The 23754-nt window shown below is 36.4% G+C and overlaps 4 protein-coding genes across 6 annotated transcripts; all 4 read left to right on the forward strand.

Moving 5' to 3' along the window:
* Positions 1-1141: 1141 nt before the first annotated feature.
* On the forward strand, positions 1142-2836 carry neurl2 (neuralized E3 ubiquitin protein ligase 2). Of its 2 annotated transcripts, XM_059533000.1 has the most exons (3): positions 1142-1326; positions 1433-2156; positions 2266-2836. In XM_059533000.1, the coding sequence occupies exons 2-3, from the start codon at positions 1445-1447 to the stop codon at positions 2379-2381; spliced, it is 828 nt and encodes a 275-aa protein (XP_059388983.1). In that variant the 5' UTR covers positions 1142-1326; positions 1433-1444; the 3' UTR covers positions 2382-2836. The 2 variants fall into 2 exon arrangements, with proteins under 2 accessions (XP_059388983.1, XP_059388984.1); XM_059533001.1 differs by lacking the exon at positions 1142-1326 and having other exon boundaries at positions 1355-2156.
* An 809-nt stretch (positions 2837-3645) lies between these two features.
* Positions 3646-5229, forward strand: msrb1b (methionine sulfoxide reductase B1b). Its single transcript, XM_059533002.1, has 5 exons — positions 3646-3817; positions 4024-4166; positions 4257-4371; positions 4486-4706; positions 4788-5229. Exons 1-4 carry the CDS (start codon positions 3763-3765, stop codon positions 4503-4505), a joined length of 333 nt encoding a protein of 110 aa, XP_059388985.1. The 5' UTR covers positions 3646-3762; the 3' UTR covers positions 4506-4706; positions 4788-5229.
* A 2135-nt stretch (positions 5230-7364) lies between these two features.
* meiob (meiosis specific with OB-fold) lies at positions 7365-11627 on the forward strand. 2 transcript variants are annotated; one of them, XM_059533003.1, is made up of 14 exons: positions 7365-7474; positions 7734-7807; positions 8039-8096; positions 8211-8342; positions 8486-8558; positions 8661-8856; positions 8989-9089; positions 9198-9250; positions 9332-9427; positions 9551-9649; positions 10592-10736; positions 10819-11005; positions 11089-11175; positions 11251-11627. In XM_059533003.1, the coding sequence occupies exons 2-14, from the start codon at positions 7736-7738 to the stop codon at positions 11356-11358; spliced, it is 1407 nt and encodes a 468-aa protein (XP_059388986.1). In that variant the 5' UTR covers positions 7365-7474; positions 7734-7735; the 3' UTR covers positions 11359-11627. The 2 variants fall into 2 exon arrangements, with proteins under 2 accessions (XP_059388986.1, XP_059388987.1); XM_059533004.1 differs by lacking the exon at positions 7365-7474 and adding an exon at positions 7584-7606.
* An 89-nt stretch (positions 11628-11716) lies between these two features.
* On the forward strand, positions 11717-23728 carry mlst8 (MTOR associated protein, LST8 homolog (S. cerevisiae)). Its single transcript, XM_059532057.1, has 9 exons — positions 11717-11799; positions 19684-19825; positions 20644-20695; positions 20811-20973; positions 21042-21117; positions 21242-21394; positions 21515-21639; positions 21753-21916; positions 23370-23728. The coding sequence occupies exons 2-9, from the start codon at positions 19697-19699 to the stop codon at positions 23486-23488; spliced, it is 981 nt and encodes a 326-aa protein (XP_059388040.1). The 5' UTR covers positions 11717-11799; positions 19684-19696; the 3' UTR covers positions 23489-23728.
* The last annotated feature ends 26 nt before the right edge of the window (positions 23729-23754 follow it).

Consider the following 23754-nt stretch of genomic DNA (forward strand, 5'->3'; position numbering starts at 1 on the left):
TGAACAGTTGAAGACGACTCTGTTCTTGCCGTTATGTTGTGTCATATGGTGGGGAATGTACCACGACTCCTCAGCTTGCTCCAATTGTTCAGGATGTATCGCTTGTACATATCCTTTCAACTTGTTCATCTCCAACTTGTAGGCTGCTGCTTGTGCTGGATCTCTGACTAATCGCCTCTCAATTCCTCGGAGACAAGGCAGAGTGGTATCTGGGGAAGCTCGCAGGAGAGGCATATCCTTCACTCTTAATAAGGGTGTGGCATATCTGGCTACTCCATCTACTATAACTCTAGTAGTCTTGGCCTCGAGCAGTGAAAGGGCATCTTGATCTTGCTTAGAGCGGGTAATGAGCTTCTCACTGCGGTACGGGAGCATATCTAGTTGCCACAATTTCTCAGCTTGTCGGTACAGGTTGGTATACGAACTTGAAGTAGCCGTAAAGAGACACTGCTGGCTAGCAAAGCAATACTTGATCTCTTGAGTGGGACAATTGCCAGAATTAGCAGAAAGCTTATTTTTCATCTGCAGACCATTGACAGAGTGTCAAAAAGTGAAATAAATAAATAAATAAATAAATAAATAAATAAATAAATGTTATGGCGGATATTCTGAATATGTGTAAATAGGCTAACTGTCATAAAATGTTTCTGGTTATAGAAATCAGGTTAATGCATGACCACAATACGACCACTTTCAGATAAATATCAGAATATTCTTGAGTATATAAACTAATTTAAAGAATAGCTAAATAATAAAAAATAAACTACATTTTATTTTTAATTTGAAAATTTCCCCAAAAAAGTATTGCATTCCCACATTGTAGCCTGTAATATTTAACTGTCTCAGACTTTGCTAGGGAGGTGGGGTAAAAGAGGACAATTACAGTAACTTTGGCCTAGATAAAGCTTCGCAGAGCTCTCTTAACGCAGATCTCTCTCTACTATGAATATAAATGATACTTAGAAAAATAGACAACACAAGCCCACTCTGTACTTCCTTACAAGGACCATTCAGTATTTATTTATATTTTTAATGAACACCATGATCTACAAGAAACAGTGGATAGTGAATTGTCAATGAGCAGTTCTGATCTGAAGGCTATAACTCCTCCCAGTCATTAGTCTTCACTCACCATATCTGTCAGCTATTTAAAACCACAACTGACACATGCAGGAGGTCAAAAATAGTCAGCCCTTCAGGGCTAAAATTTCCTAAGCCACAAGTGTACCATGGTGGAGGTATCGTTTAAAAAGAGCATGCTTTTAACAAGGACTATCCCCAGAGAAAAGGACAATAAACACTGAGGATAATATTCTGCTTGAATAAGTGAGTTTTTAGATTTTATTCTTTGTCCATTTGTTTTACAGGCTTAAAAAAACATTTAAGCTTGAGTTATTACAAAGTTATGTCTCTTATTTGATTTGCCTTGTAGAAAACTGTCAAAATGGCAGCAGTTTTGGGTAAGTTTATGGAATTCCATTCAGTTCACGGGACAAATGTGAGACTGGACCCCTCGAGGACTCAAGCCACCCGAGTAGAAAGTTTTGCAAATGGCGTCTGCTTCAGTAAAGGCCCTTTAAGCCCTGGAGAGATCTTCCTAGTGGAGATAGAAGAGAAAGAACTGGGTTGGTGTGGTCATTTAAGGATCGGACTTACTGCCCACGACCCTCGAACACTGGAAACTGTGCCAGAATACTCTCTGCCTGATCTAGTGGATATGGGAGACAGCTGGGTATTTGCAATAACAAGAAATCATAATAAAGTCATTGAAGAAGAAGGAGAAGGTGGTGAACAGCCAAATGTTGGTGATGAGGCAGAAAACAAGCCTAAAACATTTTTCACAGACACTCACCTGTATATAGAAAACATAGGTATACCCAGAGACAAGTTGGTGGGACGCAGTCGACCTGGAAGATTCAGTCACATCCTGGATGATCTGTATAAAACCAATGCTCTACCCCCCACTGCCCGTCGCAGTCGGATAGGGGTTGTCTATGTACCTAAGGGACAAGGGTATGCCGATATGCACATTATAGTCAATGGGGAAGACATGGGAGCCTCTGCAAAGAGCATCCCCACCAATAAGCCGCTGTATGCTGTTGTGGATGTATTTGCAGCTACTAAAAGTGTTCGGATTGTCCAGGTGGAATATGGATGTAAGTTTCAGTTTATAGCTTGCTAATATGCTTTGATATGATTATATGACCCACATTGTAACAGACAGACAGACTGTAATGATCCCTCTCTTTTGCTCCTTTGTTTTAGTTGCCTCACTGCAGACACTCTGCCGAAAGACAATCCAGAAACACATCATTCACAGAATGGCTTTGGACTGGTTGGAACTTCCTGAGTTACTTAAACACTATTGTAAATATGAGTGAGCATAACCTATTAAACATCTGAGCAGAAAAGGTCTTTAAAACTAAATGTGGCTGGAATGTTTTTTTTTTTCTTCGCCCACCTTTACATATCTATAAAATAAAAAATAAATGTTCTTCAAGGTTTGTAGCACTTACAGTGTTGCTCAAACTTGGTACAGTAATATTCATTTCCAGTAATACTTCAGTGAATCGTGATTCTTATATTCTCATAGCTACTGTGATCTTTCAGCGAGCCATAGCCTAAATGCATATTAGCCATGTAAAGCCTGGCATATTGAATAATAGTAGTCCAAATAAATGTTTATTACAGTTTAGAATCTTAGACTGAAACTTTAGATAAAAACTTGAAAATATTTTTGTGTTTTATGTTTTATATTTGTATTTGATACATCAGTGTTTTATGGCATAAACTGATATAGTAAGAAAAAGACCTCATACTCGAGGAGGAGGGGAAAAAAACACTTAATTTTATTCAGAAGCCTAAACTGAGCAAAATAGTCAATTTGCAGGTACTGTTATTTATGATGCCATTAAATAAGATGCAAATTCTGATAAATGTAAATCACTGAGATCTTAACATACATACATAACTACATATAAATATCTGTTGTCACTCTACCTATATCTCCTAATATGGGCCTATATGTCTTATTAAGATTATTATTAGAAATATTATTTAGAAATATTAATTAATTATTTAAAAGAATAAAAGTTATGTGGTTTTATTGTGGAGGGAACCTTCTTTATGCAATGCAATGCATCTTTCCTAATGCAATGATATATATATATATATATATATATATATATATTATCATGTTAATTGATAATTGAGAGGCCTCTTGTGTATCAAACATGAAACAGTGGGCTTTTTAGGGTAAAAGTCAACATGCCATAATTTAAATGTCAACCTGCCAGTCTTGACATTTTGTTTGTGTTTGTAAATATCCTGATTCAAAATTTCTTTTCTTTGCCATTTGTAAATTAGTATATAAACGTAGTTGAATTGTCACTTATGGTCTTTGACTTTTGAACCTCACTATATTTCAATATCTTTTTAAATGGTTGAGGTTTCTTAAAACATTCCTGAAACATATCATAGCATTCATTATTTAGCCTACCATGAAATAAATGTATTCTTAATGTATATAATTCATATTTTAAACGAATCCATTTATTAAAGCTCCTTCATTCATTCAGATATAAAGCGTTGTCCACGTTGACAGGAGTGTTTGGTTGATCTGCACTGACACCTAACGGTCGTTCAGAGAAAGGTCAACTGTTGTGTAAGGGTCACGTGACCGGAACATTTCGTTTCTCAGCTTGTCCTCGCACTTGATCTGCACATACACTGTCTGTGTTATCTACTGAACTACGCCAAACGATGTCATTTTGTTCTTTTTTCGGGAAGGAGTATTATAAAGATAATTTTAAACCCGGTAAGTAATGTTTTTCATTATTTACTCTCCACAACCTGCTCCCTTGAAGGAAGATTATGATGTAACTTTATAAAACTTGGCTGAACTGGTGTACCGAAATTCGCTAACCAACACTGCTTAAATATTACTATAGCTAAGAAAAAAACTTGTCTGTTTTACAAACTCGTCGAAAAGGACATTTACCTTATTCATTTTTTTCTCTGCAGGTATATATGTTTGCTCCCAGTGTGGGCATCCACTCTTTTCTAGCAGATCCAAATATGAGCATTCCTCCCCCTGGCCTGCCTTCACTGAAACCCTCCGAGAGGACAGTGTATCAAAACACATGGAGACATTAACAGCCTACAAGGTCAGAATCAGATGTTTTTTAATTAGTTCATATTTACAGACACCACAAATATGTTCCTGTGTGTTTATACGTATCCATTTATATATGCAGGTTCTGTGTGGCAAGTGTGGTAATGGACTAGGCCATGAGTTTCTGAATGATGGACCGGAGGAGGGCTTATCACGTTTTTGAATATTCAGTCACTCGCTTAAGTTTGTCCCAAAAGGTGAGTCACCAGACGTAGTTTTCTGTATCATTTTAACAGTATCAAATAGCTTTATTCGTATTTACATTAATAAGTAACTATTTTAATTCATACTTCCAACTTTTTTCCAATCAGATAAGGTTGATAAACAATAAGCGAGGTGATGAAGCTGCTGTTGCTGTTGTAACGGGATGTTCAGCTCATGAAGTGGACAAGGAAAAGCGCCAAGTGGAGACCCTGTTCACAGATATATTATGACATTCCTGGATGCCACAGAGACTAAAGTTGTTGCTTTATTTTTATACTAGTCTGTAGAGCCTGACCGATATATCTTTAGGCCGATATTATCTGCCAATGTGAGCCTGTCACCGATATATCGGTATCAGCGAATATGCTGCTGATATTATTATTATTATTTTTTTTTTTAATTTTTACAGAACATATAACAGATTAAACGCAGATTAAAAGTTTGTCCAGCAGAGCGCACTTTTTTTTCTGGAATATTGCAAAAAAATTTATTCGAAAAATATAGAAACTCTTTGGTCATTTTTGACCATGCTAATGGTCTAATCTGATTAAATGATCTATGCTAAACTAAGCTAAATATGCTACCGCCAGACCCGGAGATCGGCTGAATGGATTCGAAAATGGTAAAACTCAACTGTTGAACTCTAACGGAGTTGGAAAATAAGCCTGTTTTCAAAAATAGTGGAGTGTTCCTTTAATGCTACATTGTCACATAGTTTGAGAGACTCAATGCTAAGTAAATAACAAAAATGTCCCCATCTTTTACTCTCACAATGAGCTTATCATATTCGTTTGCTACAATAGTAAGGCCCTATGATTTCCAGTAAATGAAATTTACTGTATAACATGGAATTTCATGGAATCTGTCTTATTTTTGATGAATAAATACAAACCGGTCCATACACACACACACTCACACACACACACACACACACCCCACACACACATATATATAGACCGTATCTGTGAATAGGCTATTAAACTGCAAAAAAAAAAAAAAAGATTTATTTGCTAATGTTCTGCATGCTCATTTGATTTCCAGAAAATACACAACACAGATTTTGTGAAAAAAAATATTTTTTATCATTTATTTTAGATGTTTACATTTGGAAAAGCTGTGCTTCCTACATGAACCTGCACCTGTTGGTTAGGCAGTAGCTTGCTTGCCACAGTAGCCTATGTCTCTCTATATCTGACGCACCCACTTCAGGTCCAAATACCAAATATTGAATCAGGTGTGATAGATGAGGGAGACATTCAAAATGTACAGGGCTGGGGGTACTCCAGGACAGGTTTGAGAACCACTGACCAACATAGTTACCTTCTTTAATTTCTTAATTAAAGTTGTTTATAGTTTGTTCTATTTGTGTTATTTAAAATAAGTGAAGTTTACTGTTGAGTGCACTGATGTCAGACTCATTTTGAATAATAAAGTTTATTGTTAAATTGTTAAATACCCTGCCATGTCACATGATTATAAGTGTTTGATCACTACATTTGGGTTATTATTGCAAAAATGTGTGTCTGTTTTTATATTCTGTTTATGTAGGCTATATACTGTATCAGTCAAAAGTTTGGATACACTAATGGGAAGTGTGTCCAAACATTTGACTATACTGTACTATAATATAGTCTAGAATTTCATCCAATATATCAGTATAGGTCTTGTTTTACTCCCTAATATAAATATCTGCTTCGGTTGGGCCTCCAAAAAAAAACATATCGGTTGGGCTCTACTAGTCTGCATAAGCTGATATGAACATTTGCAAGATGAATGAATGAAATTACTTACTGATAAAACCAGTCTGGGATATTGCTAATTTAAAATGATAATTGTGAACCTTCACTAATTTCCTAAAGCAATTTACAGCCCGGTTCACTGTCACAATGATGATTATTATTATGAACAAAAAAATAATTTTAACATTAAAATAGCATGTTATTAAGTCATGTCTTGTCTAGTTTCCACTATTAAAGTATGAATCAAATCAATTGTCAAATTGGTCTAAATATCTTTATTTTTTATTTTTTAATAGTTTACTTGACCATAGAGGTACAAGACTTGGCTGCTTTTCATAAATTTGCCATCTGAACACACAATAAAATGGACTCGATTAAACAAAGTGTTTAATTCAGAACATTTTTTTATTTGTCCAATAAAAATATATAAATCCAGTACATTGTAGTTCATACTATACACAGAAGTGAAGGGGTGTACCTATACAGCAATTCTCATTATCACACCCATATACAAAGCATTGAATAAGCCTATAGCACAGTGGGTTTTTATTTTTAATTTTGTTGAATAAAAACAGTCATTTACACATACAAAACCAAAGAATTGAATAAGCCAATGACTTGGCATTTTTTTGTGTGTGCCAATCAGCCACTGCGCGCGCGCACACACACACACACACACATACACTTCAAAGTTAGATTAAAGTCTTACTGCAGGATTTGTTGAAAATTCTGAATTTCTGGAATATACTACTTAATTTTTTTTATTCTTATTTGTTTGGCATCATTTTACTTTTTTTTCTTTTTTTATTAATATTTATATATACAAATTTCAATAACTCAATATAAGTGTGTGTGTGTGTGTTTGTATGTGTGTATATATATATATATATATATATATATATATATATATATATATATATTACATTTATTCATTTAGCAGAATAAATATATTTATTTATTCAATAAATATATATATATATATATATATATATATATATATATATATATATATATATAATTTTTTTTTTTTAAATAAATGATTTCTCTTGTCTCCTACTTTGTCTTTTCCTTGTAAGTCTGTATGTATGTGTATACTTTTATTCTTTATTTACTGAAGTATAAGAAATATTGAATATATAACGTAAAAATAAACATATTTTACATAAAATATGATACTTTGAGAAAAAAATAAAATAATATATATATATATATATATATACATAAACACCCAGAATCACACAAAATTGCCAACTTTGGGTGTAGTAGTAGTAGTAACGGTCACATTTCAAAGCTCCAGACCCGCGAAATTGCTTCATCTGCTGCTTTTGACTGAAGGAAGTAAACGAGATTTCCCAAGGTGATTATAGTGGCGGTTAAGCTTAACCAACAACACATTGCTTAATTAATTTATAATGAGTAATATAGAGTAGGGTACAGAAAAAGTAACAATTAGCAACGAAGCTGTTTTACCTCAGCGTTAGTTCTTCAGGTTGGAATTAATGTTACTAGCTTTTTTTAATGACTCTCCTTTGCTGGTTTTGCGCTTCATAAAATTGGAATTATTTTGTCATAATCACACGTAACAGCGTTTGTCCGTTGTGACACTGTCGTTTCAGGTATGAAAATGATGTACGGTTCAATCGGAAACTACGTGCCAATAAGTGACCTAAACATAAACATCACACACTCGGTGAGAACCTGAGGCAAATGTCAGAAGACGTAGTTTTGAGTGCCTGGTTATGTTGGTGTCTTGATTTGAATAAATAATTAGCAGTTGGAGAATTGCTCAAAATATGGTTAAATATATTTTACTCAGCTTAGTTTTGTGTCGATAAATTGCTCTTAACAAAACTGGCCTTGTAATAGAATGCCTGCAAGCAATATATTTTCCATCAAAAAATAAGGCCTTTTCATTTTCCAGAAGGTGGTCGGAGTTATAATTGGGAAAACTGATTCAAGAGGTTTTCCAGACCGGAAAAGTTGGTTACCATTACATAGATGTTCATGCATTCTATTTCTATTATGTGATTCTTTCTTTCTTTCTTTCTTTCTTTATATAGCTTATAATAGGCAGTCTTTTATTTTTATTTCAGATGCTGGCTCTGAAAGGTTTACTTTCAGCTTTACCATCAAAGATTCCCCAGAACATTTTATCAATGTGTCTGCATGGGGAAATGAGGAATACGTCCAAGGACTGAGCAGTCGCTTTCGGATTGGGGATTGTGGTGAGATTTAATTTAGTCATTAGGAATCTAATTAATGTAATTTAGATTTACCAATTACTTTTAACAAACACACTTTTAATATTAACTTCTAATGCACTGAATTGACACTGTAAGCCAAAAAAAAAAAACATCTTCTGTTTTAGTTGTAATTGAAAATCCCCTCGTAGTGACCAAAGACTATGAGAAGGAAGAAAGATTTTGCCCTTCAACACCCAGGTAAAAAAATAATATTTAAAAACAAATTAAATCACATCCAGCAAAGAAACATTACTCTGTCATCATACTGCAAGTTTGTAAGTGATATATATTTTATTTCAGTACCTACAGGCTGTTGGTAACAGAGACTCACTCAAGCATTAGGATATGCTCAGATTTAGAAACAGAGGCCAGGATTCTGCCACTATTCCACATGCCAATTAAAGACTCAAGGGACTTCTATTCATTGGGAGACATTACTGCAAATGGAGAGAGTCTGAATGGACACATCATTAACATTCTAGCAGCAGTGCAGTCGGTTAGTTTCCAACAATATACTGCTAGCCCTCCTCACTGTCATGGAAATTCACACAACTTGGCATTGGTGGCTGCGGGGCAAAAGTACAAATGTGTTTTTATGCTTTTCAATGATTGAGATTCTATCATTTAGATTGGAGAGGAGAAATTCTTTACCAAATCTGATGGACGCAAAGGACAGAGGCTAGAAATAAAGCTGTTTGATGACACTGGGAAATCATTTCCTTTTGTGTGGTGAGTACAGTTAAATTTAGCATGATTCAAAAAATGAAATACATCAACAAATAACAAATATCCACCACAAACACTAAATTGAGTGATTTCATTTTTTTTTTCATCAAGCTGGGATAAAGAGACTATTAGGCTGGTACAAACACTGACACAAAGAGAAACAGGTATAATAATGTTTATTTGTCTGTATATTGGCAATTTCTAAGATGTGAGGATTGAAATGCATTTGATCTATTTTTTCTCAGTGCTGTTTATTGCAGATGCCCGCATCACTTTTGACAGCTTTCGCAGCTGTATGACAGCAACAGCCACCTCAAAGACAATCATTACCCTCAACCCTGGTACTGATGTGATATGCTAGATAAAATAATCTGTTTAAATACTTACAATTATAATATTTTTATTATTGTTCTATTTAAACAGTTATCATTAAAATCCTTAAATTGTTTTCAATTACATTTTAGATACAGCAGAAGCCAACCAGCTGTTCACATGTATAAGGGAACTGCTAGAAGCTGGAGGACTGGATGACCAAGACGTCCTCTCAGGTGACGATGTGCAATGTAAGTCACGTGATGTATCTGGACCTCTGCATTAACAATGCAGTACATATAGTGCAGTTCATACAGAAACATTTTACAATAAGGTCCCAATATTAAATTAAATTAAATGTATGCATTTAGCAGACGCTTTTATCCAAAGCGACTTACAGTGCATTCAGGCTATCAATTTTTACCTATCATGTGTTCCCGGGGAATCGAACCCCCAGCCTTGCACTTGATAAGGCAGTGCTCTACCAATTGAGCTACAGGAACATTAGTTAATGCGTTAAAGGAGTAGTTCATCCAAAAATAAAAATATACTAAGCCTCAGCCCGTCCAAGAAGTACTGTTGATGAGTTATTTTCTTTGTCTGAGCAGATTTGGCATAATATAGCCTTACATTACTTGCTCACAAAATTGATCCTCTGCAGTGAAAGGTGCAATCAGAATGAGAGAAAACATCACAGTAATCTTTGTGTTTTACATAGACTATAAAAACATGGACGTAGTGTCCGTGATGTCACCCATAGGTTTCCGAAGAGCGTTTTTGAAGCAAAAATTATTTTTGGAACCAGGCTGTAAACGTTTTTTTTCTGCTGTTAAGTTGGGCATTTTAACATGGGGAGTCTATGGGATTGACTCCCTTTGGCAGCCAGCCTCAAGCGTCCAGTGAACTATTACTAACCTAACATTGACTAACAGTAAGCAATTTTTTACAGTATTTGATAAACTTTGTTAACATTAGTCAACAAAAACACAATTCTTTATTGTTAGTTCATATTAGCTTAGGTCCGTTAAATAACACTACTTTTGATTTTATTAATGCATCAATAAATGCTGAAATTAACATTAAGGTTAACAAAGAATATTTTTCTTATTATCTAATGTAGTTTACTAATGTTAAAATTTAATCTTATTGTAAAGTGTTACCACTAAAACTGTAACCTTCCATTTATTTCTCAGTGGATTCCATTAGTGATGTTCTGACTGTGGAAAAGCTTAAAGCCAGAAGTCAAGAACATGCTGAGGTCCTTCACTGCATAATATTTGGATTCATCACAAGTCTGGAACTAAATTCCTCCATCTCGAAGGTCATACGCAAGAGATGGTAAGTGTGCAATGCTTTGACAGTTTGATGCAATGGTCTACTATTCACAAGCCTGAGTTTTAACAAATAACTTCTCCACCAGTGCCAAATGCAAATTTCGAATCAATGAGGAGAGTCAGACATGTTCCAATGATGCCTGTCCAAATCAAGGACAACAGCTCCAGGCCACTGAAGGCTTTGACCTGCTGTTGGACATCAGTGATCACACTGGGACTGTGCAGTCGTGCAGCCTGGCAGGCACAGTGGCTGAGAAAACCCTGGGCTGTAAAGTGAGTTAACTTAAGACTGTCTGTATGTGTCCTGATGTCTGTATGTTCTGCAAAGAGTAAACGTCAAATATTTATGTTGACAGACAGAAGAGTTTTTGCGTCTGTCGGAGTCTCAAAGGATGACTCTGAAATGGCAGTTTCTTCTGGAGAGATGCAAAATCTATCTAAAGGTTATTCATGTTTTTTTCTTATTTTTAAAAATTTAATATTTAAGCATGTAACTCACTCTGCATTTTAAATTGTAGGTTTTTCCATCTACTAGAAGCAGAAGTGGAATGAGGGCAAGCATTTTGTCATGTGCACTCGCTGACCCCGTTGAAGTGAAGCAAAGCTTTGCCTCCTTTGTGGTTTGATGCAACACAGCAACCAAAACAGCATTGTTCCTCATGTGAAAACAAATTGAATGTAGGCCTTCTTGTGTTTTAAGTTCACTTTGGTTCAAATGCATATATTGTGAATAATATATATATATTTGAAAAATTGTTCCAATTCTCCATTTGATCTCACTGTGTTGTAATTGATCTCTGTAAACGAATTAATTTCCATTATTGTATCCATATATGTTTGCATCAAACTGATTTTTCTTAATTGTTTTAACAAATAAATACGTTAAATATTGAACACTGTGCTGCTGCCTCGGAACCTTTTATTCACGAATTGTTTCTGTGCGGACGGTTTTGGAAGAAACACTGCTTAGGTTTGACATCTCCGTAAATAAATAATGTTCAATTCGTTGGCGCTTTCATAGTTTTACATTTATCTGATCGGATTTCTAGTGTAATCTTCATCATCGGGTAAGAACATTAATTTAAGTTGTATTATTTGTATCAAGCTTGTCCAGTTTTAGATTTAGAAAAGCATTTTAGCACGGTAAACACATTAATGCCATGCTATCATAAGGTTTATCTATGGAGTCAATTTAACGCCGTATAAAAATGTGCTTTTTGCAAACAAAAATTAAGAATTGCAAAACATAAATGAAACAGCGCGAAAGCAATGATTTTGCAATACATATTTTCCATGGTCATATCTATTAATTTATTTGCAACGCTGCTTTTATTTTGCGTGTCAGTCTATTTTGTCCATTTTTCCTTTGCGCTTCACTTTTCTGCACGTCTCTCTTTGTAGCACTGTTTTGACGTGGGGGCGGAGTCAAGGGACGGGGGCGTATACAACATGCCTCCCTGGAAGTTACGTCATCGGTCCGAGACGCAGCCAGGAGGGCAGGGTTTCATATTTTTTTGAAGCACCCCTGGGCGCCACCATTGGCTAGCGGACCCCCACCTGCTGTTAGCATTCAATTGACTCCCATTCATTTGACTCCCATTCATTTTGGCACTTTGACAGCAAATAACTTTAGATTAGATTAGATTCAACTTTATTGTCATTATGCAGAGTACAAGTACAGAGCTAATGAAATGCAGTTAGCATCTAACCAGAAGTGGAAGAATATAGTGTTTTATATACATAAAAGTGCAGAGTAAGTAAAGCTATGATATACAGAATGTACAGTGGAGTTGCTATATACAATATTGATCAGAGTATATACAGAATATAAATATGAATGCAATGTAGGGATTGTATGTACATTATGAACAGAGCAATGAAGGATTATATATACATTATGAACAGTGGTAATAAATACAGTTGGATGAGTGTGCAAAAGTATTGTTGAACAATGTATTATATGCAAAAAAACAGTAGTGCAATGATATTTTTTGTAGAAATAGTTTACTGTGCTTGTACAGTAACAACTTTAGACAGTTTATAGTGTAATAGCTTTAACCACGTGCAGTCTGTGCAAAATAGGAATAGTGCAAATAATGTATGTAAAGTACTGTGACCAGTGCAGTAAAAGAGCAGGTGCAGGTTAGATTGGTGGTGTGGAGTTCAGAAGTGTCACAGCCTCGGGGAAGAAGCTCTTCCTGAGCCTACTAGTTCGAGAGCATAGGCTCCTGTAACGCCTGCCGGATGGAAGGAGGGTGAAAAGTCCATGGTTAGGATGAGAGGCATCCTTGATGATGTTTCTTGCCCTGCCCAGACAGCGCTTCTGATAAATGTTCTCGATGGAAGTTAACTGGGTGCCGGTGATCCGTTGAGCAGTTTTCACCACCCGCTGGAGTGCTTTGCGGTCAGATGCAGAGCAATTGCTGTACCATACTGAGATGCAGTTTGTGAGTATGCTCTCAATGGTACAGCGGTAGAATTCAGCAAGGATCCTGGGACTGAGGTGAACTTTCTTAAGGCTCCGCAAGAAGTAAAGGCGCTGCTGTGCCTTTTTGACCAGGGTGGAGGTGTTTAGGGACCAGGTGAGGTCATCTGAGATATGAATGGATGCCAAAGAACTTGAAACTCGACACACGCTCCACTACAGCTCCGTTGATGTAGATGGTTGTGTGTGCATGATTCCTAGTCCGCCTGAAGTCCACAATGATCTCCTTAGTCTTCTGGGTGTTTAGTTCCAGGTTGTTGGTGGCACACCACACAGCCAGGTGCTGCACCTCATCCCTGTAGGCTGACTCATTGTCATCCTTGATCAGACCTACCACCGTGGTGTCATCTGCAAATTTGATTATGGTGTTGGAGCCATAAACAGGAACACAGTCATGGGTGAATAGGGAGTACAGGAGAGGGCTAAGTACGCAGCCTTGGGGCACTCCAGTGTTCAGGGTGATGATGGAGGAGGAGAGACTGAGGTCTGTTAGTCAGAAAATCTAGAATCAAGTTGCAGATGGGTGTGCTGATTTCAAGATGGCTGAGCTTGGAGATCAGCTTGGAGGGGATTACCGTATTAAATGCAGAACTGAAATCTATGAACAGCAATCTCACATGTGAGTTCTGACTGTCCAGGTGGGTGAGGGCAGAGTGAAGTGCCGTTGAGATGGCGTCCTCTGTTGACCTATTGTTGCGATAGGCAAATTGGAATGGGTCTAATGTAGCAGGGAGACAGGATTTTAAGTGGGATGCAACCAGTTTCTCAAAGCACTTGGGCAATGATGGGGGTGAGTGCAACAGGACGGAAGTCGTTAGGGACCGAGGCAGTGGAGTGCTTCGGTACAGGCAGAGGTGGAAAGAGTACAAAAATATTCTACTCAAGTAAAAGTACCATTACATTAATGAAATTTTACTTAAGTACAAGTAAAAGTACCAGTCTAAAAATCTACTCAAGTAAAAGTAAAAAGTAGCTCATTTAAACTTTACTCAGAGTAAAAATTACTAAGTTACATTTTAACAGTGGGAGGGAGTCAAAATGGGACAGGCCAAGGGTGTCAAACTCAGTTCCTGGAGGGCCACAGTCCTGCACAGTTTAGATTTAATCCTAATTAAACACACCTGATCCAGCTCATCTAATCATTTAGGTTTATTTGAAAACTACATGATATGTGTGCTGGAGCAGGGTTAGAACAAAACTCTGCAGTAGAGGTCTTCACGGGTCCAAAAATTCGTGCCCGAACCCGAAAGAGACCCGTAATGTAGTACACCGAACCGACCCGGACCCGTCTAATATTTCAAAAACTGGACCCGGACCCGTGTAGATCCGAGAAATGCCTACCAGGACCCGACCCGGACCCGTATATTATTTAAAATCTGGACCCGACTGGACCCGACGTTCACATATTCCACCTTAAATTACTATTACAAGTCAATAAACCTGTTGCGAAAAATAAAGCTTTTTGTCTTACCTAATTTAAAGAGGCGTAGTATCTCTTCCTTGTACCTGCCTGTGATGCATTAATCCTCCGACAAGAAAGTTATTCATGTTATTCCTCTCGTTATTCCAAGTCCAAGCTGAATCCACTCATTATTTCAGCTTAAAAATCCACTTGATGTCACGGTGACGGATGACAAATCCTACTGTGCACATATACATTCTGACTCGAGTTAACTCGCATAATAACTTCGACTCTTTGCCCTTTTGAACTATAATAACGATAGCTCGTACAATGCCATGGCTGCTGACGTTATTTATTTGCTATCATCTGATCTCTGTGCTCTCTGCTCTGCATCGAGTCTGAATCTGACCACTAAAACTTTAAGATTAAACGGTTTATTTATAATATTATAAAAATGGGAGAAAATGTAAAACGCGGTTTGGCGGTCGAAGTGTCCCTCACTGGTTGCCATATAAACATGAAACGCGATCGAGACTGCACATGCGTGCTAGCTGTATCAACCTAAAATGCTTTAACGCAATTTGAGCGTCATAGAAAACATAGAAAACATTAATGTGACAGTTCACCTCAGATTGTGTTGCTGATTTGAAATATATTAAATATGAGTGTGTCAAGTCTTTAAGCATTAATACCGTGCGTGCACTTGTATTAACTCTGAGTCTGCGCGAGAGAGAGAGAGATCGATCACTTTTTTTGGCTCACTCTTTTCTTTTCCTAATTTTACAAGTTGCAAGTTACAAAAAACACAAGCAGTCTTTGATCACGGCCGGGTGTTCTCCGAGTCCGATGATTCCGATCGCACGGGTATTACACACAGACCCGGGACCCGAGGTAATAGTTTCGGACCCGACCCGGACCCGGCTGATGATTTAAAATATAGACCCGAACCCGTACGGGTCCCGGGTCGGGTCCGGGGTCGACGGGTCTCGGGTGCAATGTGAAGACCTCTACTCTGCAGGGCTACAACCCTCCAGGAACTGAGTTTGACACCCCTGGGATAGGTCTATTAATCTCAAACTAGTTGTTTTTAATTAAAGGAATCAGTTATTAAGAATAATAAAACATTTGGGCTGTTACCAGGCAAATCAGTATCAACAAACTCATCTTTTAATGCAGAGGAAATGCAGAAGATTCATTGGAAGTGGCATTTAGATGTATTACACTGTTTAGTGCAGGACAAGAATGCATTTAACCTGCATTACAAATGCATGAATAATGTTTTGATATACAAGACATAAAATCTTGAATACTCATTTGAAATGATAAGAAATTAATTATTTTAAAAATAATCAAAAGATACTTTAAATGTGAAATTAAAATGGCCAGTATGTGTCAGCAAGTCTCTGTTAATAAGTGAGTCATTGCGATTGAACCGAATCATTTAAACGGTTGATTCATTCCGGAACGAAACACTGTCACGTTGCTCAGAGACGCAAAACTGTGCTTTGGTGGCTGTGTTTGGAATTATTTTCTGTTGTAGAAATAGAGCTAAAAAAGGCAATATGGTGTCTAAAACGCAAGTCTCTTAATTAACATGTTTACTGAATAGGGTGACCACCTGCTAATAAGCCCAAGTGGGGACAAGGGGTACGTTTCTGAGGGACAATGTGGGACACCCCATGGGCAGACTCACTGATAGTGGTTTACCCATTTCTAGCACATACCACCTTACATGGTATATTAATAATGCCCTATTCCCCTAAACATGTGTAATTGCTGATGTATGCTCATGACAGAATTGACAGATGCACTTCCACTTACGATTTACTTTAGCTATTTTATTAATTTTTCATTACAATTTATTCACTTTAAATAAATTATAATATAAAATTATAGGATTAAAATGAATTGTAGTTGCTCAACACCACAGGAAAAGTAAAAAAAAAAGTCTGACATCACAACTCATGGGAAGGGAATTCACTCATTCACTAATCCCTATATAGTGTATGGCAGTTGAGTTCACTATATCAGGAAGGAGTGAATAAATAAATAAGTGAACGGATTCGGACAGTGACGTATAACCTACACTGCGCGTGATACTTGGAGCTGTTGCAAAAACATTGCCATGTGTACTTTTATATTACATCTACCTAATTTTAGAAAATAATACTAATAGCAATAATACTCAAAATTACTTTATATTGCAGTTATACATACCTCTGCGTCAGCTTTGTGGTTTCATCGATAGTATATAGTAATAATATATATTTATATATATATATATATTGTAATGCTTTATGTTCATAATCATTAATTGCTATTAAAATAACGTACTGAGAACAAAAATAAACACACATAAACGTTCATAATTATGTATTTATTACTTTTAGTATCTTGACACTTGCTCAAGCAGCGTTTTGAGCTCAGATAAGATGGTTGTTGAGCGTCCACAGGCGACTGTTAATTTTACATCGGAATACACTAGCCTACCTGTTATTAACGGAAAAATGTCAATTATCCACCAAATTATCATTTTTGTAAGTTAACAACGATGCCACCTCAGTAAATTAGTCAAATAGTAAACGGAGTTATTGCCTACATAACATATTTTAATATAAATAATGTAGGAAAAACGTTAAAACAGAAATAATAAAGATGTAAACTTCATCTCTCGTTCAAACTCGCTCGCTCCCGTTCTCGCAGTAGCGTGCTGAAGTGTCAAGTAATGTTCGTTTGGCTGCCTGGGGCTCGAGGATATAGAGCCATCAACTTTTTTTGAGCAAGCATTGATTTTGCGTGACACAGTCTCAATTTGCGGGACGCATGAATTGGGCTTCAAACGCTGTGCGCGCACGCGCTACGCGGGACGGGTGGTCACCCTAGTACTGAACTGTTATATATATGTATGTATATATTCATGATGATTTTTGGAGGAAAAGATGGCATTTTTTGTGTGATTTTGATTTAATATATGAAATTATATAAATATGTGAATTTTCTGCCCCTATATCTTCAATTTTGTGATCATTCTAAATGCATTTTAGGAGACTGAATCACACAGTGAAAGAACGCACTATAAATGCGCGCGCACATCATTAAAACAAAAATAGCACACTCCTCACCACTGTCTTTTTGGCTAATTTGTGCAAAACCTCTTGCTAAAATGTCAAAGCTTCATTTTAACCACCAATGCAACGATGCAATTATTTAGCTTACCTCTTCTTGCGAAGGGTTGATGCCTTGTCGAGATTTTATAAGCTGCTAGTTTGGTCTTCCTAGGCAAGTACAGCTTACACTGCATAATAGAGCATACATATGGCCAGGGTTCACTTCATTTCCTTCGAGTTCAACTTCAGAATATGACGGGGTTTCGTTTTCAGCGGTGTCTGCACCACTAACGCCTGTTTTGTCCGTCTGCATCTTTCTCGTGATTTTAGCGCCAGTTTGCCCTCCTGCCCATAATTTACTGCCGTAGTTTCCAGGGAGCGATTTATTTATTTATTTTTTTTTTTTTTACTCAGTAATTAATGTGTTTTAAAATGTAGCGAAGTACAATACTTCAAACAAAATATACTTAAGTAAAAGTAAAATTACAGATTTTAAAAAGTACTTTAAAAAGTATTAGTACACAAAAAAGCTACTCAATTACAGTAACGCGAGTAAATGTAATTCGTTACTTTCCACCTCTGCAGGCACGATGGTGGAGGTTTTGACCGTTGTTAGGGCCAGGGACAGATTGAAAATGTCCGTGAAGACCTCAGCCAGCTGCTCCGCACAGGCTTTAAGCACACGACCAGGTATTCCATCAGGGCCAGCTGCTTTCCGTCCATTCACTTTACGCAGAGTGGAGTAAACATCTGATGTGGAGTGTGTGAGAGGCAGTTCACTGGGTTGATGCTCAGCTTTGAGTGAGATCATCTTATTATTTTGATCAAAACGAGCATAAAAGTGATTGAGCTCGTCTGGGAGGGAGGCAGAGCTGGAGGGGGGCACAGAGTTAGGTGGTTTGTAATCTGTGATAGATTGTATGCCTTGCCACATACGCCGGGGGTCTGAAGCATTGAAATGTTCTTCAATCCTCTGTTTATGTTTGAGTTTGGCCTGGCAGATACCCTTCCTCAGGTTTACATCTGAGGCGTTTAAAGACTCCATTTGTCCATAAATTATCTCTAAAGAAACACGAAAATGTATGAAAGGCTCCATTACCTTGTATCTTACGTTATGGTCCCGTAGAAGCAGTTTTGGTAAAAAATAGGCTAACGATTGCGTCATAACCAGCGACTGTGCGCTGACGTCCTCCCACAAGTTAAGAGATTTTAAACAAACACTTGCAGTTAACCAAATTAAACAATTCACATTTTAATGCTATAAAAGTGTGCACATCGAGAGATATAAATGATAAATGTTCATGTTAACAACTTCTTTAACTTTAGCAAACGCTGCTAATGCACATACATTTGTTAAAAAAGTAAATTAAACGAAAACATGAATGTTTTAATGCTATTGAATAAAAAGAAATGATCAACTCGCAAGCCTCTGCTCATCATGACAGGACCTGGATCAGTGAGCTGCGTCTCGGGCCGATGACGTCACTTCCAGGGAGGCATGTTGTACACGCCCCCGTCCCTTGACTCCGCCCCCACGTCAAAACAGTGCCACAAAGAGAGACGTGCAGAAAAGTGATGCGTAAAGGAAAAATGGTATCGCAAGATCAAACTAGACTGACACGCAAAATAAAAGCAGCGTTGCAAATAAATTAATAGATATGATCATGGAAAATATGTATTGCAAAATCATTGCTTTCGCCCTGTTTCATTTATGTTTTGCAATTCTACATTTTTGTTTGCAAAAAGCAAATTTATTTTCCTCAGTACTTTAATTTTCGTTTGCAAAACGTAAATGTTTTGCGTATATATACGGCGTTAAATTGACTCCAATTGACTCCATCATCTTATTGCCAACATAAACGATTTACAGAAACACGAACATAAAAACGCTTTAAGGTACATTCATGAAGTTATCAACAGCCTCGGCTAAAACGAGTCTGGAAATCCTCCTGTGAAGCTGTCTTTAGGTCATGAATGTGAATCAAGGCACCGTGGGCAGTGATCCGGTGATACTCGCCACCGCTGGATATGATCACACCGTCCGGTTTTGGCAGGCTCACAGTGGCATCTGCACGAGAACCGTCCAGCACCAGGACTCTGTATCCTTCACAGAGCAAGATACACAGATACCTTTACCCTGTATCAAAAAGAAGTGCTCTAATTGTACTGAATCTACACTTGTAGTGTATTACAAATCTTAAAAGTATTTTAAAAAATGTACTTGCAGATAATGTAACATTACATAAATAAAAAGCAATTTAAGTCTACCTTAATGATTGTCATGTTTCTTAAAACACTTTAAAAAGTGCACTTTGTAATAATGCCATATTAGAAGTTTTGGTAACATGTAATTTCCCATTAAAGTACTTTCTAAATCATGTGACCATTTAATAATCATTTTTCATGTTTTGAAGAAGTGCACTTATTTTGATGTTATGACTAAGATACTAAAGCACGTGTAATCATAATTTTAGCTACATTTTTAAGTATAATGCAGCTTCATTACTACAAATGTTTAATTACAAATTTAAATACTTGACATGCATTGTTTTTATAGAAATTACATGAAAATATATTTTCGTTACCATAAATGGGCATATTTCAAAGACAATGCAAGTAATTATACAATTAGATTTAAAAATGTACTCAAGTCCTACTTAAGTGGGTCAAACCCACACTTAAGTTTAACTAAATGGAACCTAATCTACCTATTTTTATTTATTTTTACATTTTAATTTGATTGCAAACAGCATTATTTTTTTGTAGTATATTATTTCCATAATAAGGACTCTGAATTGAATTTTTTTTTTCACAAGGAACTGCTGGTACATCCTGTGCAGTAGGGTTAGTGAGTTTATGGTGCAAATTTATGGTTTAGGTGCAAAAATACCTTCAAGATCCTTAACTCAAACACCAGCAGGTAAATTCCCTTGAAGTGACACCTGATAGGAGCATGATTGCTGCTACTGGTAAGTTAAGCATGTGCCTCCTAATTTATATATCAAGCTGTTAAATTATGCAAACAGTATTTCTTTCATCTCTGCCTGTATAGTTTCCACACTGTACCTTTTTCTTGTGTTTTAGGTTATCAACACATACGCATGTATGACTTAAACTCAAATAATCCAAACCCTGTGATCAATTACGACGGTGTCAGCAAAAACATCACGTCTGTTGGCTTTCACGAGGATGGGCGGTGGATGTACACGGGTGGAGAAGACTGCATGGCTCGCATCTGGGACTTGAGGTAGGGCCAAACGAATGCTGTCTGCTGGATCTATAAAGGCTGTTTCTTAAAGTACTCTTTTCATTCAGGTCAAGGAATCTACAGTGCCAAAGAATATTTCAAGTCAATGCACCTATTAATTGTGTTTGTCTTCATCCCAATCAGGTCAGTTGGATATTGTTTTATTTTTAATATCTTATTATCTGCTACTACTGCTGCCTTTACTACTGCTCACAAGAACACCAATCAAAAGTACATTACATTTTCTTTCTGAATACATATGCTTTAGGCTGAATTAATTGTTGGGGACCAAAGTGGCGTTATCCATATTTGGGATTTAAAAACAGACCACAATGAACAGCTCATCCCAGAGCCAGATGTGTCCGTCAATTCAGTCCATATCGATCCTGATGCCAGTTATATGGCTGCAGTCAACAGCTCGGTCAGTAACCAATAACAATCAAGTGTAATTCAGTATTTCACACTACTAATGAGGTTGAGCTAATATGTACTGCATATATTCATACTGTATCAGAATTGGTTTATTTGGTTTTGATTGTAGGGTAACTGTTATGTTTGGAATTTGGCCGGAGGAATCGGCGATGAGGTGACACAACTCATACCCAAGACCAAGATCCCTGCTCACAAACGCTACTCATTACGCTGCAAATTCAGCCCAGACTCCACGTAAGTGTCTCACAAAAAAAGCTAAACAAAGGAACAGGGAGAGATCAGTTAATTTTTTGGATTATACGATTATTAGACCAATCAGTGCATCAGTGTTTTCAACTCTTTGTTAGATTGTTGGCCACATGCTCCGCTGACCAGACCTGTAAAATCTGGAGAACCTCCAACTTCTCTCTGATGACAGAGTTGAGTATAAAGAGTAACAACCCAGGAGAGACGTCCCGAGGCTGGATGTGGGATTGTGCCTTCTCTGGAGATTCACAATACATAGTTACAGGTGAACACACATAACATAGACAGTCCATATGTTTTACTAATACGAGAAGATCATAAGTTTACATGACCATTGCAGAATCTTTGGGCCCACATTATATGAAGTGTCTTCAATAGCATAGTTTCTGTAATCATTTGCTCACCCTCAAGTTGTTGTCAAGTTTTTTTCTTCTGTTGACTACAAAAGAAGATATTTTCAAGAATATCGGTCAATAGCCATTGACTTCCATAATATGAAAACAAAATGCTATAGAAGTCAGTGGCTTACCAATATTTTTCAAATGATCTTCTTTCGTGTTCAAAAGAAGAAAAACTCATACAGATTTGTAACTAGTGGAAAGTGAGTAAATGTTGACCGAATTAAAATGTATGGGCCAACTATCACTTTGTACTACTTACATCAAAAAATAATAATTATTGTTTGGTACAGTGTACTTATTGTGTTCATGTTGTATTGCAAAACACTTTTGCTGCTATTGAGGTAGGATACATGTAACCTTTACAGTCCTGTTCTGCATGTACATACTACTACACATTGTAGTAATTACAATAATTGGGTAGTATGCTGGCCTGAACCTACCACTAAACCTAACCTTAACCCATGTAGTTACTTCTATTACTCAGTACTGTCTTGGATATGTACACTGAACAGTAAGTACACATACAGTAAAATAAAGTTTTGAGGTATGGTTAGGTTTAAAGGTGGGTTAATGGCTTTTTAATTACAGATGTTTCTACTAGTGCTATCAAATTGATTAATCACATCCAAAATTAAAGTTTGTTTGCATAATATATGGGTGTGCTGCATATATTTATAAGTATATAAATAAATACACATAGACAAGAAATATATTTAACATATTTATTTATACAGTATATTATTTATATTATAAATATATGTAAAAAATGTATAAATATTTAAAAATTTGAAATTTTAAGTATTTATATATAAATAGAAATATAAACAGCACACACACTGTATATTATGTAAACAAACTTTTATTTTAGATGTGATTAATCGATTTGACAGCACTAGTTTCTACAGATATTACAGATTTAGTAACGTAGGCATTTTTCAAATAAAAGTACAATGTAAAAAAAAATGTTTGTAAGTACATTGTATCAAATTATTAATGACATTTTTAGTAGATAGTTGTAAAAGACAGATGTAAAATGGGTCAGAATTTTATTGATGCTTAATAATTTTTTTTTTACGGTAAGAATTTTGTTTTTATGTTCCACAAGATAAAATAATACTTTATACAAATCAAACAGTCCTGTTCAGAATTTAGCTTTCTTTTTCTTAATATCATGTATTGCCTCTTGGAGCATCAATAACATTTTTGTAATGGTTGAGAATCAGTCCCTCAGTTGTCCTGAGTTTGCAGACTTAAAAAAAAAAAACATTTTATTGAATCTTGTGAAGAGTTTGTGTTCATTTTGATGTATTTTTTCAGCCTCCTCAGATAACCTTGCACGTCTGTGGTGTGTGGAGACTGGAGAGATCAAACGGGAGTACAGTGGCCATCAGAAGGCCATGGTGTGTTTGGCCTTCAATGACAGTGTGCTTGGATAGTATGCTGGTCATAACATCTGACATCTGCATATCATAACCATCCTCATGGTATTCAATGGACTGATTACATGTGTAAACATCAAAGTAAAAACCCTTAATGATGATGATGACTGATCTAAAAACTTTCTAAATATTGTATCCTTATCGTAGCAAATTCAAATGTATGTTAGGATGCGTGTACTCAGTTTTTGTATGCATTTACAAGTTTTGTCAATAAATATATTTAGCTTTTGATTATTATCCAGACATTGCTGAATTTATTCCCT

The sequence above is a fragment of the Carassius carassius genome, chromosome 40 (genome assembly GCF_963082965.1).
Source record: "Carassius carassius chromosome 40, fCarCar2.1, whole genome shotgun sequence".
NCBI lineage: Eukaryota > Metazoa > Chordata > Actinopteri > Cypriniformes > Cyprinidae > Carassius > Carassius carassius.

Coding starts and splice junctions, on each gene's coding strand:
- mlst8 (XM_059532057.1), top strand. CDS start 19,697: ATGAATGTGAATCAAGGCACCGTGGGCAGTGATCCGGTGATACTCGCC. Junction 20,974..21,041: donor GCTCGCATCTGGGACTTGAG/GTAGGGCCAAAC, acceptor CTTTTCATTCAG/GTCAAGGAATCTACAGTGCC. Junction 21,917..23,369: donor TTCACAATACATAGTTACAG/GTGAACACACAT, acceptor GTATTTTTTCAG/CCTCCTCAGATAACCTTGCA.
- neurl2 (XM_059533000.1), top strand. CDS start 1,445: ATGGCAGCAGTTTTGGGTAAGTTTATGGAATTCCATTCAGTTCACGGG. Junction 2,157..2,265: donor TGTCCAGGTGGAATATGGAT/GTAAGTTTCAGT, acceptor CCTTTGTTTTAG/TTGCCTCACTGCAGACACTC.
- meiob (XM_059533003.1), top strand. CDS start 7,736: ATGAAAATGATGTACGGTTCAATCGGAAACTACGTGCCAATAAGTGAC. Junction 9,090..9,197: donor AAATCATTTCCTTTTGTGTG/GTGAGTACAGTT, acceptor TTTTTCATCAAG/CTGGGATAAAGAGACTATTA. Junction 9,650..10,591: donor CTCAGGTGACGATGTGCAAT/GTAAGTCACGTG, acceptor TTTATTTCTCAG/TGGATTCCATTAGTGATGTT.